The 18,216-nt window shown below is 47.0% G+C and overlaps 2 protein-coding genes across 2 annotated transcripts in view; both read right to left on the reverse strand.

The window, feature by feature from the left end:
• The window catches only part of PPIL4 (peptidylprolyl isomerase like 4), a 158,749-nt gene that overhangs the window by 58,281 nt on the left and 82,252 nt on the right, over nucleotides 1-18,216 (reverse strand). The gene's annotated exons all lie outside the window — the stretch shown is intronic.
• On the reverse strand, nucleotides 7,151-9,767 carry LOC138774655 (zinc finger protein 862-like). Its single transcript, XM_069955652.1, has 2 exons — nucleotides 9,050-9,767; nucleotides 7,151-8,533 (listed from the first exon to the last, which is right to left on the reverse strand). Exons 1-2 carry the CDS (start codon nucleotides 9,765-9,767, stop codon nucleotides 7,425-7,427), a joined length of 1,827 nt encoding a protein of 608 aa, XP_069811753.1. The 3' UTR covers nucleotides 7,151-7,424.

Consider the following 18,216-nt stretch of genomic DNA (forward strand, 5'->3'; position numbering starts at 1 on the left):
GTGAAAATTAGATACTTTAATCTGAATGAACATATTATTTGAAAATTTCTATTTTCCATTTTTTTTCCGGCCTAATTGTATATACTTTCCTCCAGCCCCTGTAGGGTTAAAATGCTTATTATACCCCTAGAATAATTCCTTAGGGTGTGTAGTTTCCAAAATGGGGTCATTTATGGGGGTTTCAAGTATACAAGCCTCCTAAACACACTTAAAAAAAGAACTGGTCCCTAAAAAAATTAGTTTTGGAAATTTCATGAAAAATTGATAATTTGCTGATACATTTCTAAGCGTAACACCCAAGAACACCCGTAACACCCAAGAAAAGTAAAATATGTTTACGAAATTATGCCAGAATAAAGAGGACATATTGGTAATGTGACCTAGCAACTAATTTATGTGATACGACTTTCTTTTTTTAGAAGCAGAGAATTTCGAAGTTTGTAAAGTGCAAATTTTTCATAATATTTTTATGCTTTTCACAAAAAACACAAAAGATAGTGACCAAATTTTGCCACTAATATAAAGCACCATATGTTACAAAAAAACTATCTCAGAATCGCTAGCATATGTTAAAGCATCACTGAGCTATAAGCGCATAAAGTGAGACAGGTGAGATTTTAAAAAATGAGCCTGGTCATTAAGGCTCAAATAGGCTTGGTCCCTAAGGGGTTAAGAGCGGCGGGGTCCCTCTTAAAGTGACCCCGGTCGCTCTTAAAGGGACCCAGGTCGCTCTTTAGACATGGGTCCCTTTAAGAGCGACCTGGGTCCCTGTAAGAGCGACCTGGGTCCCTGTAAGAGCGACCTGGGTCCCTGTAAGAGCGACCTGGGTCCCTGTAAGAGCGACCTGGGTCCCTGTAAGAGCGACCTGGGTCCCTGTAAGAGCGACCTGGGTCCCTGTAAGAGCGACCTGGGTCCCTGTAAGAGCGACCTGGGTCCCTGTAAGAGCGACCTGGGTCCCTGTAAGAGCGACCTGGGTCCCTGTAAGAGCGACCTGGGTCCCTGTAAGAGCGACCTGGGTCCCTGTAAGAGCGACCTGGGTCCCTGTAAGAGCGACCTGGGTCCCTGTAAGAGCGACCTGGGTCCCTGTAAGAGCGACCTGGGTCCCTGTAAGAGCGACCTGGGTCCCTGTAAGAGCGACCTGGGTCCCTGTAAGAGCGACCTGGGTCCCTGTAAGAGCGACCTGGGTCCCTGTAAGAGCGACCTGGGTCCCTGTAAGAGCGACCTGGGTCCCTGTAAGAGCGACCTGGGTCCCTGTAAGAGCGACCTGGGTCCCTGTAAGAGCGACCTGGGTCCCTGTAAGAGCGACCTGGGTCCCTGTAAGAGCGACCTGGGTCCCTGTAAGAGCGACCTGGGTCCCTGTAAGAGCGACCTGGGTCCCTGTAAGAGCGACCTGGGTCCCTGTAAGAGCGACCTGGGTCCCTGTAAGAGCGACCTGGGTCCCTGTAAGAGCGACCTGGGTCCCTGTAAGAGCGACCTGAGTCCCTGTAAGAGCGACCTGAGTCCCTGTAAGAGCGACCTGGGTCCCTGTAAGAGCTACCTGGGTCCCTGTAAGAGCGACCTGGGTCCCTGTAAGAGCGACCTGGGTCCCTGCAAGAGCGACCTGGGTCCCTGCAAGAGCGACCTGGGTCCCTGCAAGAGCGACCTGGGTCCCTGCAAGAGCGACCTGGGTCCCTGCAAGAGCGACCTGGGTCCCTGCAAGAGCGACCTGGGTCCCTGTAAGAGCGACCTGGCTCCCTGTAAGAGCGACATGGCTCCCTTTAAGAGCGACATGGCTCCCTGTAAGAGCGACATGACTCCCTATAAGAGCGACATGGCTCCCGTCCCTTTAAGAGCGAATTGGGTCCCTTTAACATAGAAACATAGAAGATTGTCGGCAGAAAAAGGCAGAAATAGATATATGTCTATCCCAGGCGTGTTTAAATTCTGTTATTGTAGATTTACCAACCACCTCTGCTGGAAGTTTGTTCCAGGTATCTACTACTCTTTCAGTAAAATAATATTTTCTTTAATGGTGTGTTCACACCTACAGGATCTGCAGCTGATTTTCTGCAGCAGATTTTATTTAAATAACTGAACACAGCATCAAATCTGCTGCAGATCTGCTGCAGATCCTGTAGGTGTGAACGCACCCTGAGAGCGGCTCTGGTACTTATAATGGTAAAGATCCGTGCTCGGTTACCATGACAATCTTACTCATGTCAAGGAGACAAAATCGTTAAGGACCTTCCATCTTCTACATCTTCTATTGGCCAATAGTGGACATATGACTGTGGATGGTGTGATACATTGCCTGACAAGACCTTAGAATTTCTATTGGCTGCTATATTTCAGCTATTTGCATATGGGCTGTGATTGGCTGTTAGCGTTTAGAGTGTGGCCATTATTTCCAATGGGCCATTATTTTCTATGGGAAATTCGGTGTCTTTAAACGTAAATTTCTTAAAAACGACAAATCCGATCAAAACTATCGGATAGTTTAGATAATAAATAGCACACCTCCCACCGCCGAGGTCTTCGAAACACAGTTTAAACAGAGTCGGTACGCAAAGCGGTTCAGGCTGTATTAAGTGCAAAAAAATAGCTGGAAGAAGAAACGGAAACGGAAGAAGAATACGGATTACAATATAGTGCTTTTCAAGCACTATATTGTAATCCATATTCTTCTTCTGTTTTTTCTTCTTCTTCCAGCCATTTTTCTGCGCGTAACACAGCCCGAACCGCTTTGCGCACAGACTCCGTTCAAACTGCGTTTCGAAGTCCTCGGCGGTGTGAGGTGTGCTATTTTTTGTTTCGATCGGATTTGTCGTTTTTAAGAAATTTACGTTTAAAGACCCCGAATTTCCCATAGAAAATAATGGCCATTGGAAATAATGGCCAAACTCTAACCGCTAACAGCCAATCAGAGCACATATGCAAATAGCTGAAATATAGCAGCCAATAGGAACTCTAAGGTCTTGTCAGGCAATGCATCACAACAACCACAGTCACATGTCCACTATTGGCCAATAGAAGATGTAATATATGGAGGGTCCTTAACGATTTTGTCTCCCTGACATGAGTAAGATTGTCATGGTAACTGAGCAATGATCTTTACCATTATAAGTAGCAGAGGTCAGTCAATAAAATAGCAGAGCTGAGGCAGCCATGTAGCAGGGACAGTACCCAAGTCGCTCTTAAAGGGACGGTACTAGAGATGAGCGAACCTTGAGCATGCTCGAGTCGATCCGAACCCGAACTTTTGGCATTTTATTAGCGGTGGCTGCTGAAGTTTGATAAAGCCCTAAGGCTATGTGGAAAACATGTATATACTCATTGGCTGTATCCATGTTTTCCCGACAACCATAGAGCTTTATCCAAGTTCAGCAGCCACCACTAATCAAATGCTGAACGTTCGGGTTCGGAACGTCTCGAACCCGGTTCGCTCATCTCTAGACGGTACCCAAGTCGCTCTTAAAGGGATCCAAGTCGCTCTAAATGGGTCCCTTTAAGAGCGACCTGGGTCCCTTTTATGTGTAATCTGATTTTATTGACAACCAAGAAAAAACAGCATATACAAAATCGATCAGGCTTTAGTATATAGCGACCTGCAAGTCGCCTGGCGTCACAGTTTTTAAAATATAAAAAACAAGAAAAAGCACAATGCAATGTCAACATTTCCAAACATCTACACCACCAACACGGCAGTGCTGTACCTAGCAAACATCAAGCAACGTAAATGTCATGCAGGTTGTAAGAAAAAGGATGAAAAGAAAAGAAGAGGCTGAGGCGGAGAGCAGGATAACAGGGAGAGGGGAGGGGAGGCAGGCGGGGGCAGACAACAGAACCAAACACTGCAGCAGTTAAAGTGCTATAAAAGGACGGAGCATCCACACCTAATGGATGAGGGCCAGGAAGGCCTCCGAATCCATGAACAAACCACACCTTATAAAATTTAGCAGACTGCTCATGAGCCTCTGCCATCAGCTCCTCCATTCTACCCAGTTCCCTAAGTTCACTAAGCCATTCTGCCATTGTGGGTACTGCGGGTGTTTTCCAATGTCGGGGAATAACCATACGAGCCGCGGTTAAAAAATGTCGCAACATCCCTTTCTTAATGGTGGCCAGGGAACTCGGGATCTGTGACAATAGGGTCAGCTGTGGGGAATTAACAATGGTCCTTACAGAATATGCGGTATAGATGGTTAAGATTCTATCCCAAAACTCTCGGATGCCGGGACATGCCCACCAAATGTGTAACATATCGCCAGCCTCCGTGAGGCATCTCCAGCAGCGGTCAGAGACCTCAGGAAACATTGTATGCAAGGAGACTGGGCAATAATACCACCGTGAAAGAATCTTGTAATTTTTCTCTTTTGCCTTAGCGGCCATGGAAACCCCATATGTAAGTTCGCAGATTTTCTGGAAGGACTGACCTTCAAGAGACACATCCAAGTCACGTTCCCACTTGTCAAAGAAGGAAGGCCTGTCAGGGTTCGCAATACCACCCAGAATCTGGTATAGTGCAGATATGCAATGTGGGATAGCAGAGGTGGAAACAACCAGATTATCAAAGTCTGTGAGTGTAGCAACGTACGTGCCTCTCGGAAACAAGGTCCGTAAGAATGAGGCTAGTTGCCCATACTCCAGCCAGGATGTCCGCGCCGCGTCCGCACTAATGAAGCTGCCGGAGCCAGGAGGAGCAGGTATGGAGAGGGTCGGGGCCGGGTCACTCACCGCCGCATCTGCCGGGAACGAGGATCTAGTCAGGCTGGCGGAGGCAATCGGCGGCGCCACTACGGGCGTGCACGTGGGTGGTGCTGCTGCAGCGGCCGCCGTTCTGGTCACACGGGAACCGGGAGTCGTGGAGGCTGCAGACTGGGCAAGTAGGCCGCAGTTTGCGGGGCGGAGGAAGCGGTCCAGGCTACCCCGAGCGGGCCGGGACTGGGGTGATAAAGCGCCTGCCTTAGTCCGCCTGTGACCCCGAACCATTTGGGGTGCAGTGCTTTCAGATTGGGGTGCTGTGAGGCTGCTGTCTGCTGCTGTCTGGTGCCCTGTTCACGGAGCTCACAGAGGAACGTGCTCAGTCCTCCATAGCCAGGCCACGCACCCCGATCTGGGTCCCTTTAAGAGCGAAGGGACCCAGGTTGCTCTTAAAGCGACCCAGGTCGCTCCTAAAAGGGACCCATGTCGCTCTTAAAGAGACGGGAGCCAAGTTGCTCTTTAAGGAATGGGACCCAAGTCGCTCTTAAAAGGGACGGCACCCAGGATTAAAGTTTCTCTTAAAAGGAAGTCACTGGTAAAGGGGAGCTCTTTTCAAGCACTATGTATTTCCCTGGAAATGCAAATCTAGTTATTACTGCAACATCTACAACATGTCTGCTTTATGGTGACGTCATTTGGTGAACGGCCTTTTACTGGTTAGGATGTTAGAGGGCTTCGAAATTTTGCAGCGATTATTCAAATTTTCAGGAATATTTCAAATTCTGATTTTATTAGTGGCCAGTTCAGTTCCGAAGTGGTTTTGTTGGGCCTGGATGTTAGTTACCTCATAAATCCCTTCACTGTAAAAACTGCACCCCTCAAAGTATGTAAAGTAACAATTCATACGTTTATTAACCCTTTAGGTGTTTCGTAGAAACCAGGTTGGAGGAGAAATTTAAAATTTTTATTTCTTTGGCAGATATTCCAATTAATCAATTTTTTTCCACTAACACAGCAAATACTAACTGAGAAATGGAACTCAATATTTATTCTCCTTATTCCAATGTTTCTAGAAATATGCCATATGTGGCCACAGAGCGTCAACTGACTTTGACATGACACCTTTGACATGACAGACCTGGGGAATTTCAAGCCCCTTTTCTATTTAAAGTTTTTTTTTTTGTTATACCATGTGGCCTTGCGGTGCCAAAATATTTGTGTAAGACAAGTTGATGTTTCCATCTGTACCATTCTGGAGAGCATGTGACACCCTGATAATTTTTAAAATTTTTAATGAGGTGGTACGAATAAAAAACACAATTTAGCAGCTGTTTTTCGTATGCTGTTCACTGTATGTTACATATGACATCTATATGATAAAAATCAAAGTCTGTCTGTCTGTCGTCTGTCCTTCTGTCTGTCTGTCTGTCTGTCTGTCCTCTATAGACTTCCAAACGCCTAAACCGTTTGACCCCAAATTTGGCACACAGATACATTGGGTGCCCGGGAAGGTTATTGCGAAGGTCCCGTCCCCGCCAGATGCACAGGAGGGGAGGGGGAGGGGAAAGAGAGGCGCCCCATAGAGATGAATTGGAAAATCTCATCACTGCAAACACAGGTGATATAATTAGCTGCAGCAGACACGGCAGTTGGAGCCTTAGCAACCAATAGGATTACTGCTTTCATTTTCACAGGGATCAATGGTTGCTAGGGCAGCTGCCTCACAACCTCCACAGTAATAACTGGTAGACCCCCTACTCCATCTATACAGTACATGTATATACAGGACCCCCTACTCCATCTATACAGTACATGTATATACAGGACCCCCTACTCCATCTATACAGTACATGTATACAGGGCCCCCTACTCCATCTATACAGTACATGTATACACAGGACCCCCTACTGCATCTATACAGTACATGTATATACAGGGCCCCCTACTCCATCTATACAGTACATGTACTGTATAGATGGAGTAGGGGGTCCTGTATATACATGTACTGTATAGATGGAGTAGGGGGCCCTGTATATACATGTACTGTATAGATGCAGTAGGGGGTCCTGTGTATACATGTACTGTATAGATGGAGTAGGGGGCCCTGTATACATGTACTGTATAGATGGAGTAGGGGGCCCTGTATATACATGTACTGTATAGATGGAGTAGGGGGTCCTGTATATACATGTACTGTATAGATGGAGTAGGGGGCCCTGTATATACATGTACTGTATAGATGCAGTAGGGGGTCCTGTGTATACATGTACTGTATAGATCGAGTAGGGGGCCCTGTATACATGTACTGTATAGATGGAGTAGGGGGTCCTGTATATACATGTACTGTATAGATGGAGTAGGGGGCCCTGTATATACATGTCAGGGCTCCAGACTAAAAAATTTACCTAGGAGCCATTGGCTCCTAACCTGAAAAATTTAGGCGCCAAATAGAATATTTGGTCGCCAGCATTTTAAAACATGTAAAATTAATGTTATGTTAAATGAGACTTACTGTGTGCAGAGGCCACGGCAGCAGAATCCTCCTCCTCCTCCTTTAGATCCTTTCTTTTCTTAGTTTGAAAACGTTCAACATGGAAACTTGCAACTTGACAACCATATACAGTCTGACTCAGTACTTCAACTTCACTTGGCTAGCCTTTTAATGAGGCTTACTCTTCTGAACTTGAACTTAAAAGCTTGCAACTTGACAACAATATACAGTCCACTAGAATGTGTGAGGTGGTCTACAAGTCAGGTTCTGAGTCAGTGTCACTGACTCCCAGTATGTAAGTGCCCCCTGGCCATCCTTTATATTGTGGCCTTCTCTTCCTCTTTGAGTTGAACCAGCGCTTCACAGAGGGCTCAGGATTGAACAGTTCAAGGGAAGGGCCTTCGGAGCTTATGCGAATTAAGTCCTCCAGTGTTGAAATATGAAGAGAACTCCGGACTTGTGACTTGATTCTGTTTTGGGCAGAAAAACCCCTTTCGCATTGTGCAGCTGATATAGGAAGTATTAACATAATGTGAATTAAATGTAAAACATTCCCAAAGTCAGTACAATATGGCTCCTTTGAGATGACCGTTTCCCACAAACTGCTGTAAGAAAGGTCAGCAAACTGCCCTTTAACTAAAAATTTCAATTGCCTCCATTCAGCTTGGATTGCTTCCACTTCGCAGCCATTTTTTAACAAAATGGTTTTATACCATTTTGTTAATGTGTCAATCTCCTCCTCTCCATATGTAACAAGATCATCAGGCCAGGAATCATGACAAAAGACAGAGAAACACTGGATGATGTCTGGACAGCCTGTTCTACCCTCCTTCTCACTACTTAGCATTACTTCAAATCTTCGTTCCAGTTCACCCACTGTTGCTTCCACTGTTCTTCTAATGTGGTCATTTAGGTTTTCCATAAACTCCTCCTGTGCATCAAAATCTTTTAGCTGGATATTCTGAAAAGCAATACACCTGGTATGACTCGTCTTGCGCCTTTTAGCCATTTGACTTGCTCTCTGTGTGCCAGTCTGCATTTCCTCTACATTAATTTTTTTATAAAACTCTTGCAATTTGCCATTTCTCAGTGGGACTTCTTTAAAGTTGTTAACTGTCATGATACACGTTTTAATGGCAGCAACTGCTTGGGGAAGGATGAGAGAGTTCTTCTGGAGAGTCAGACTTAACTTTGAGATCTCCCCAAAAAGGTCATGGAGGAAATGACAAAATGCAACAAACATCAGGTTCTCCATTTGCTGCACAATGTGCTTGGCTCTTCCTGAAATGTCACTATTTTTTGAGGATACAGAAAGATGTTCCATATGATGGTGCACAGCGGTGTACTGCCCTTGCCCAGTTTCTTGATCAAACGACAGGAAAACAGAGAGTGCCCGGAAGATATGAGGTAGCCAGCGCTGAGTCTTTACTGCTGAGGGTCAGCGGATTTTACAGCCTAACTCTGCACCAATGACTCTCAACTCCCGTTTACTTTTGGGACTAAAGTGATAAGTCTTCCAGACAAGATGCAGAAGATCATATACTTTTTGGACCATAGGTAGACATTTTTGTGTATTTAACATGGCCAGTTCCAAACGATGCGGTAAGCAGTGAAATGAGAGTATATGCTCTCCTATCTCTTTTCTCATTAGGGCACCTATACCACCTGATGCATCCATATTGACACTAGCTCCATCTGCACCAAAAGCACTGAGCTTATGGTGCCACCAATATGGATCACTGTGGGCTGCACTAAAAATATCTCCAATACTTTCTAGTATTCCCCGAGCATGGCTATGCTGAAGTGCACCTAATCCTACCAGACGGTTCACAGGGACACCTGACAAAATATACCTGCAGTATACTATAACATTATCACTTCCTGATACATCAGTTCCACAGTCTGTTATGATTGAAATGTAAGTTGCCTTTGCAGCTTCATTTAATGTTTGAGCTTTAAATTCCTCTGCAATGCAACCAATAATCTCTGCACATGCAGTGTCATTGTCATTGTCATATGTCTTGGATATATCCATTCCATTTTTCTTCATAAGTAAGATTTGAGCCGCATACTTTGTAAATGGTAGCTCTTCACGTGCCATCATGTAGGCCACATTAAATTTAATCTTCATTTCTTCAAAGTCTTTCTCAGCTGTTTTTTCACAAGCATGAGCTACAGCACGAGCTAAAGGTGTCTGTTTTGGGGCACTCCTAGCTATTATACAGTCACGAGCATTTTTATGCTTCAGACTATCTCCATGTTTTTTTATTGTTTCTTTCTTGAAATGATCTGTTCCTTTAATGAAATCTGTCTTTCCAGCAACATCACCTGCCTTGGAACAAAACTCACAGTACATCACTCCTTTCTCTTTATTGTATTTAAGCCAAGGAAATTCCTGAAGCCACACACTCTTAAAATGTCTGCTCCTGTGGACGGAAATTTTTGTTGCACTGCTGGAATTGCTTGCTTGATCTGATGTGCCGTTTTCACTGACTAATGAAAGCGTTTCATCTGAATTATCCTGATCTATTATAGTAGACTGGCTGGAAGATGCATGAGCATCCTTGAAAAAATCTGTTATTTTATGTTTCGCCATTGAGCCAATTGCAGTAGCCTGTATATAACAATAAGGATAATTACCTAATTGTCATGGACAAGTCCATTATATTAGTAATATAAAAGCCCAGCCCCCCCCCCCCCCCTGCTGCCGGTGTGTTCCCTCAGCCAGCTGCCATCTTACCGGCAATGATCTACTATATATATAGCCCCTGGCAGCCGATGACATATAGCCCCTGTGGCAATGTATATGGGAAGAGGTACTGTGCAGTGTATACATACACACACACTGAGGGAAGTGGTACTGTGCAGTCTATATGTATACAGACACTGAGGGAAGTGGTACTGTGCAGTGTATATACATCCAGACACTGAGGGAAGTGGTACTGTGCAGTGTATATACATCCAGACACTGAGGGAAGTGGTACTGTGCAGTCTATATACATCCAGACACTGAGGGAAGTGGTACTGTGCAGTCTATATACATCCAGACACTGAGGGAAGTGGTACTGTGCAGTGTATATACATCCAGACACTGAGGGAAGTGGTACTGTGCAGTCTATATACATCCAGACACTGAGGGAAGTGGTACTGTGCAGTCTATATACATCCTGACACTGAGGGAAGTGGTACTGTGCAGTCTATATATACATCCAGACACTGAGGGAAGTGGTACTGTGCAGTCTATATATACATCCAGACACTGAGGGAAGTGGTACTGTGCAGTGTATATACATCCAGACACTGAGGGAAGTGGTACTGTGCAGTGTATATACATCCAGACACTGAGGGAAGTGGTACTGTGCAGTCTATATATACATCCAGACACTGAGAGAAGTGGTACTGTGCAGTCTATATATACAGACACTGAGGGAAGTGGTACTGTGCAGTCTATATATATACAGACACTGAGGGAAGTGGTACTGTGCAGTCTATATACATCCAGACACTGAGGGAAGTGGTACTGTGCAGTGTATATACATCCAGACACTGAGGGAAGTGGTACTGTGCAGTGTATATACATCCAGACACTGAGGGAAGTGGTACTGTGCAGTCTATATATACATCCAGACACTGAGAGAAGTGGTACTGTGCAGTCTATATATACAGACACTGAGGGAAGTGGTACTGTGCAGTGTATATACATCCAGACACTGAGGGAAGTGGTACTGTGCAGTCTATATACATCCAGACACTGAGGGAAGTGGTACTGTGCAGTGTATATACATCCAGACACTGAGGGAAGTGGTACTGTGCAGTCTATATACATCCAGACACTGAGGGAAGTGGTACTGTGCAGTGTATATACATCCAGACACTGAGGGAAGTGGTACTGTGCAGTGTATATACATCCAGACACTGAGGGAAGTGGTACTGTGCAGTGTATATACATCCAGACACTGAGGGAAGTGGTACTGTGCAGTCTATATACATCCAGACACTGAGGGAAGTGGTACTGTGCAGTGTATATACATCCAGACACTGAGGGAAGTGGTACTGTGCAGTCTATATACATCCAGACACTGAGGGAAGTGGTACTGTGCAGTGTATATACATCCAGACACTGAGGGAAGTGGTACTGTGCAGTCTATACATCCCCTACCGCCAGCCACCCCCCCCCACCCCACCCCCCAAACCACCCCACCACACCCCACTGAGTACCGCACCGGCCGCCATCACAATAGACACACTACCCAGGCCGCGGTCCCCCCCACACACATTACTGGCCTGCCGTCACCCCTGCCGCCCCTCCGGTTATACTCACCCAGTCACCAACAATCTAAGTATGGTGCCGCTGGGGTGAACTTGAGGATCCGCCGGGTGAGGAGAGGCGGGAGAGAGGCGCTGGATGAGTGTGGCGCCTCTGCGTCCGTCCGTCCAATGAATGACGGACGTGCTAGATGACGTCACTGGAGAAGCGTGTCCCCAGTGTGCGGAGACACGCTTCGGTGCAGCGTGCGGAAGGCGGTCACTGTCCTTAAAGAGACAGTGCGCCGCCGCCGGGGCCAGTCGCAAATGGCGCCCAGATTAATAAATCTGGGCGCCATTTGCATGATGTCAGTCGCATTGGCGACCATTTTGGTCGCCATCTGGAGCCCTGCATGTACTGTATAGATGCAGTAGGGGGTCCTGTGTATACATGTACTGTATAGATTGAGCAGGGGGCCCTGTATACATGTACTGTATAGATGGAGTAGGGGGTCCTGTATATACATGTACTGTATAGATGGAGTAGGGGGTCCTGTTTATACATGTACTGTATAGATGGAGTAGGGGGCCCTGTATATACATGTACTGTATAGATGCAGTAGGGGGTCCTGTGTATACATGTACTGTATAGATGGAGTAGGGGGCCCTGTATACATGTACTGTATAGATGGAGTAGGGGGCCCTGTATATACATGTACTGTATAGATGGAGTAGTGGGTCCTGTAGATACATATACTGTATAGATGGAGTAGGGGGTCCTGTATATACATGTATCTACAGGACCCCCTACTCCATCTATACAGTACATGTATATACAGGGCCACCTACTCATACAGTACATACTATACAGTACATGTATATACAGGACCCCCTACTCCATCTATACAGTACATGTATATACAGGACCCCCTACTCCATCTATACAGTACATGTATATACAGGGCCCCCTACTCCATCTATACAGTACATGTATATACAGGACCCCCTACTCCATCTATACAGTACATATGCCCCCTACTCCATCTATACAGTACATGTATATACAGGACCCCCTACTCCAACTATACATTACATGTATATACAGGGCACTACAGGTATACCAAACTGTGACTGGGTAACACTGCCACACCAGACCTGTCCAATACCGCCATACTGTGACTGGATAACACTGTCATACCAGACCTGACCAATACCGCCATACTGTGAATGGATAACACTGCCACACCAGACCTGACCAATACTGCTATACTGTGCTGGATAACACTGTCATACCAGACCTGACCAATACCGCCATACTGTGACTGGATAACACTGCCATACCAGACCTGACCAATACCGCCATACTGTGACTGGATAACACCATCATATCAGACCTGACCAATACTGCCATACTGTGACTGGATAACACCGCTATACCAGACCTGACCAATACCACCATACCGTGACTGGATAACACCGCCACACTAGACCTGACCAATACCGCCATACTGTGACTGGATAACACCGCCATACCAGACATGACCAATACCGACACACTGTGACTGAATAACACTGCCATACGGGTAAATACAACCCTGCAGGTATACAGGACACTACAGGTATACCGGACCCCAAAACTATACACTACAGGTGCACAGGACCTCCACAAAACTATATACTACAGCTATACAGGACCCCAAACTATACACTACAGGTATAAAGTACCCCAAAATTATACACTACAGGTATACAGGACCTCCACCAACTATATACTTCAGGTATACAGGACCTCCACCAACTATATACTACAGGTATATAGGACCACAAACTATACACTCCAGGTATACAGGACCCCAAAACTATACACTACAGGTATACAGGAACTCCACCAACTATATACTACAGGTATATAGGACCTCAAACTATACACTACAGGTATACAGGACCTCAAAACTATACACTACAGGTATACAGGACCTATACCAACTCTATAATACAGGTATACAGCACCTTCACCAACTCTATACTATAAGTATACAGGACCCCAAATATACTACAGGTATACAGGAACTCCACCAGCTATATACTACAGGTATATAGGACCCCAAACTATACACTACAGGTATACAGGACCTCCACCAACTCTATACTATAGTTATACAGGACCCTGAAACTATTCACTACAGGTATACAGGACCCCCGAACTATATACTACAGGTATACAAGACCTCCACCAATTATACACTACAGGTATCCAGGACCCTCAAACTATAAACTAAAAGGTATACAAGACCTCCACCAACTATACATTACAGGTATACAGCACCAACTATATACTACAGGTATACAGGACCCCCGAACTATACAGTACAGGTATACAGGACCTTCACCAACTGTACACTGCAGGTATACAGGACCTCCCTCAACTATACACTACAGGTATACAGCCCCCCCCAACTACACACTACAGGTATACAGGACCCCCCCAACTATACACTATAGGTATACAGCCCCCAACTATGCACTACAGATATGCGAGAACCCTAAAAACTATACATTGTGGGTATACAGAACCCCTCCAACTATGCACTACAGGTATACACTAATTCCACTGATTAACTCAGATGAAACAATACATTTAGCTTGGCCTCCTGGGCACCTTAGAACAAATCTAATTAACACACTGACACTTTATACTCGGGCAGCGCCGGGTACATTTTCTAGTTTTATCTATATTCGTCAGGTCAGTATGATTACAGTGATATCCATTTTATATAGCTTTTGTTATAGTTTATGGCATTTATACTAGAAAAACTCTTTGTGTCTTCCATATTGTAAGGCCCCCTTCACACGTCCGGAAAATCTGTCCGGATTTCCTATCAGGAAATCCGGACGGATTTCCGGACTCATAGGCTAACATTAGACACGGACACCCTTCCGGATTTTTCCGGAAGGGTGTCCGTTCCGGAAAATAGGACCGGATTTTTTAGATCCTGTCCTATTTTCGTCCGGAAATCCGGCACGGACGCCCCCATAGAAGTCTATGGGAGCACCGGAATCACGGGCATTTTCTTGATGTATATCAGGAAAGTGCCCGCGATTCCGGACTGGTAGAGAGCCAGCCCCGGCCGCCGTCCGATCACCCGCACAACACCCCCATCCCCCCCGCACCGCAACGCACCGCACACTAACCCCCCCACCCCCCGCCCCCCGCCGCCACTCACCAACGGAACTTTGGCTCTCTGTCATCTGACCCTCTCCCGCCCCCCCCCCCCCGGGAACTCACCACCGGGCGGCGGGCGGAGATGCGGAGCATCCGGCAGGCCGCCCGGACCTCAGCACTGCACTCTGACCCAGACGCCAACCTCGCAGCCCCGACAGAGCAGGATCCAGGACAGGCGAGATTACCCCTTAGGACTACTACTCCCACCATGCTCTGCTGGAAGGCCATGATGGGAGTTGTAGTTCTGCAGCCTGTGGCCATCCAGGTTGCAGAAGTACAACTCCCATCATGGCTCTGCTGGCAGGCCATGATGGGAGTTGTAGTTCTGCAGTCTGTGGCCATCCAGGTTGCAGACGTACAACTCCCATCATGCCTTGCTGACAGGCCATGATGGGAGTTGTAGTTCTGCAGCCTGTGGCCATCCAGGTTGCAGAAGTACAACTCCCATCATGGCTCTGCTGGCAGGCCATGATGGGAGTTGTAGTTCTGCAGTCTGTGGCCATCCAGGTTGCAGACGTACAACTCCCATCATGCCTTGCTGACAGGCCATGATGGGAGTTGTAGTTCTGCAGCCTGTGGCCATCCAGGTACACGGGTACCTGTGATTTATGTTGGCATACTAGACCATATTATCTCATCAGGAAATCCTGAAGGTTTTTCCTGATGGTTTCCTGATGGTAAAAACGGATTACTGTCAGGAAATCCTGATACTTTCCTGATGACATTTGAGGTCTCCTGGTCAGGATTTCCTGACAGTAAAAACTGACACGGACATGTGAATGGGGCCTAAGAGCTTTAATATTTTTTTTTTCACCGATGGAGTTAAGTGAGTGCTTTTTTTTTTTTTTTTTTGGCATAAGCTGACGTTTTTAGTGGTACACCTTTTGGGTACATGTGAAGTTTTGATAGCTTTTTTCAAAAAAATTTTGGGGCGGGATTGACAAAAAAAAAAAAAAAAGTCATTTTGGTAATTTTTTTTAATTGATCTCCCTCTGTATTCCCCATAGACGCTATGGTCCCACGGACGGCGGCGCCTATGGGGTTAACTGCCCAAGGAGGAGCACAGGTCCCCCCCATGCAGTGGAAGCAGGAGGCGGCTGTGTGAGACAGCCTCCTCCTGCTACCCAATCGCCACTACGGACAGCGGGGGGAGGCAGGGAAAGAATGACGTACCAAGAACGTCATGTTGCAGAACTACCTGCTTTGTTTTTCCAGCCAATTTTTCCTTTAAACAGACAGCAAAAACGCAGTGTGTACCCAGCCTAAAACAGATTGAGAAAAAAAAATACACTGGTGCAAACAGACTGATCAATGTGTGAAGAAATGACAAAGAGGTTTACTATATACACATTTCTTTTTTTTCATTACACAATACAGTAGATGCTTATATGAAACTTTAATACGTAACAGTAACTTTTGTTTTACGTCATATTTACACTGTTCTACATCTGCAATCCTCTGCTTGGAAGAAACATACTCCTGCCACATAAATTAGCTAATAATTTACATTTGCAACATATTTTCTTTAAAGCGTAACTATAAAATATTTTGACCATTCAGTTTTAGTTAGCTTAGGTCATAAGAATTTTTGCAATATACATTAAAAACCTAAAATGAACAGTTTTTTAAATACATAAGGCTGATTATGCCCTTACAGCCCTCTCTGGCTCTGACTTATTTCTGCATTCCTGCTGGACACGCCCCCTCACTGGAGATCCGTCCTGAGAGTACTGACTCTGTGTCAGGGCTGTTATCTGATCCTTCTGTCACAGAGAGAGACATAAACAATACCTCCTCCCCCACCTCCTAGCAGCATGTTCTCCCCCCTCCCCTCACAGAGGTGACTAAGCAGAGCTGAGGGTGTTGTGTGTAAGGAGCAGCGCAGGGGAAGAGCTGGATGGAGCGACAAGTGTTTCCAGAGCTTCACCCAGGGGGGACATGCCACCATGACTCCAATGTACTGCATGAGGGAGAGTGGGTGAGTCACTGAGGGGAGGACTACAAGTCCCAGCACAACACAGCTGTAGTCCTTCCATAGTACATATAACACTCACTATCAGATGTCTGCAGCAGGTGCCCCCACCTCCATGGCTGACATTATCCTACAGTGTTATGAGAGCAGATGACTGTATCTAATCCCAATGTGTGTGATACCATCTGCTGGAGCTCTGTATCTAATCTTACATTGTTATACTGTATGCTGGGGCTGTATCTAATCCCACCTTGTGTGATACATCTGCAAAGGTGCTGGTCAGTGAATGGAGGGACCCAGCCAGGGAGATGAGGGATAGGCCACGCTAGGGCTGGGCGGTATACCGCAAAAATACCGATACTGTCACTGGCGTCGGTTAACCGACCTCAACTTAGCCAGGACGGTATCTGCGGTATTTTTGTATTTTTTTCTGCTGCTCCTCCACCACTGACATGCCGGCGTCTCTGCACACAGGGACGCCGGCATCAGAGCGGGAGGTGGAGGAGCAGCAGGGCCCAGGTGACAATGCCGCCCGACCCGCCCCCCGCCCGTCCGAGCACCCTCACCCGTCCAGTCCCAGGCCCCGTCCCGCCACACCTGTCCATCCATGCGCCCACCCGTCAAGTCCGGTCCCGTCCGGCGTCCCTGCACACACAGCACATTGACATTGCCCTCCCCGGCACCAGTCCTGTCCGAGCACCCCCCCCGGCCGCCGAGCGCTGCACATGTCAATGTGCTGTGTGTGCAGGGACGCTGGACTTGACGGGTGGGCGCATGGATGGACAGGTGCGGCGGGACGGGGCCTGGGACCGGACGGGTGGGGAGGGTGGGGGTGAGGGCGCTCAGACGGGCGGGGGGGCGGGTCGGGCGGCATTGTCACCTGGGCCCTGCTGCTCCTCCACCTCCCGCTCTGATACCGGCGTCCCTGCACATGTTATTGTGCTGTGTGTGCAGTGACGCCGGCATGTCATAGCTGGAGGAGCAGCTGTACCTGTAGTCCCCTCAGTACCAGTACAGGGCTGTAACATAGGAGGAATGAATGGGCTGCAGCAGGCAGGATAAGTTATTGCTGTGTGTGGTATCCTGCCTGCTGCAGCACATCCATTCCTCCTATGTTACAGCCCTGTATTGTTACTGAGGGGACTACAGGTACCAACATGCACCTCCCTGTATAATACTCTCCTATCCGCCTGCCATCCCTATGTGCCCCTGTCTGCCACCCCCAGATAGTCATACACCCCTGTCCACCCCCCCCAGTATAATCATACACCCCTGTCTGCCCCCCGTATAATCATACACCCGTCCGCCCCTATCCGCCCCCCTATGTATAGTCATACACTCCTATCTCCCCCCATATAGTCATACACCCCTGCCCCCCCCGTATAGTCATACACTCTTGCCCCCCCCCCGTATAGTCATACACCCCTGCCCCCCCCGTATATTCATACACCCCTGTCTGCCCTCCCTGTATAGTCATACACCCCTATCCACCCTCCCTGTAGTCATAAACCCCCGTCCGCCATCCCTGTACAGTCATACACCCCCGTCCGCCATCCCTGTATAGTCATACACCCCCATCCGCCATCCCTGTATAGTCATACACCC

The sequence above is a fragment of the Dendropsophus ebraccatus genome, assembly GCF_027789765.1.
Source record: "Dendropsophus ebraccatus isolate aDenEbr1 chromosome 6 unlocalized genomic scaffold, aDenEbr1.pat SUPER_6_unloc_1, whole genome shotgun sequence".
In the NCBI taxonomy this organism is placed as follows: Eukaryota; Metazoa; Chordata; class Amphibia; order Anura; family Hylidae; genus Dendropsophus; species Dendropsophus ebraccatus.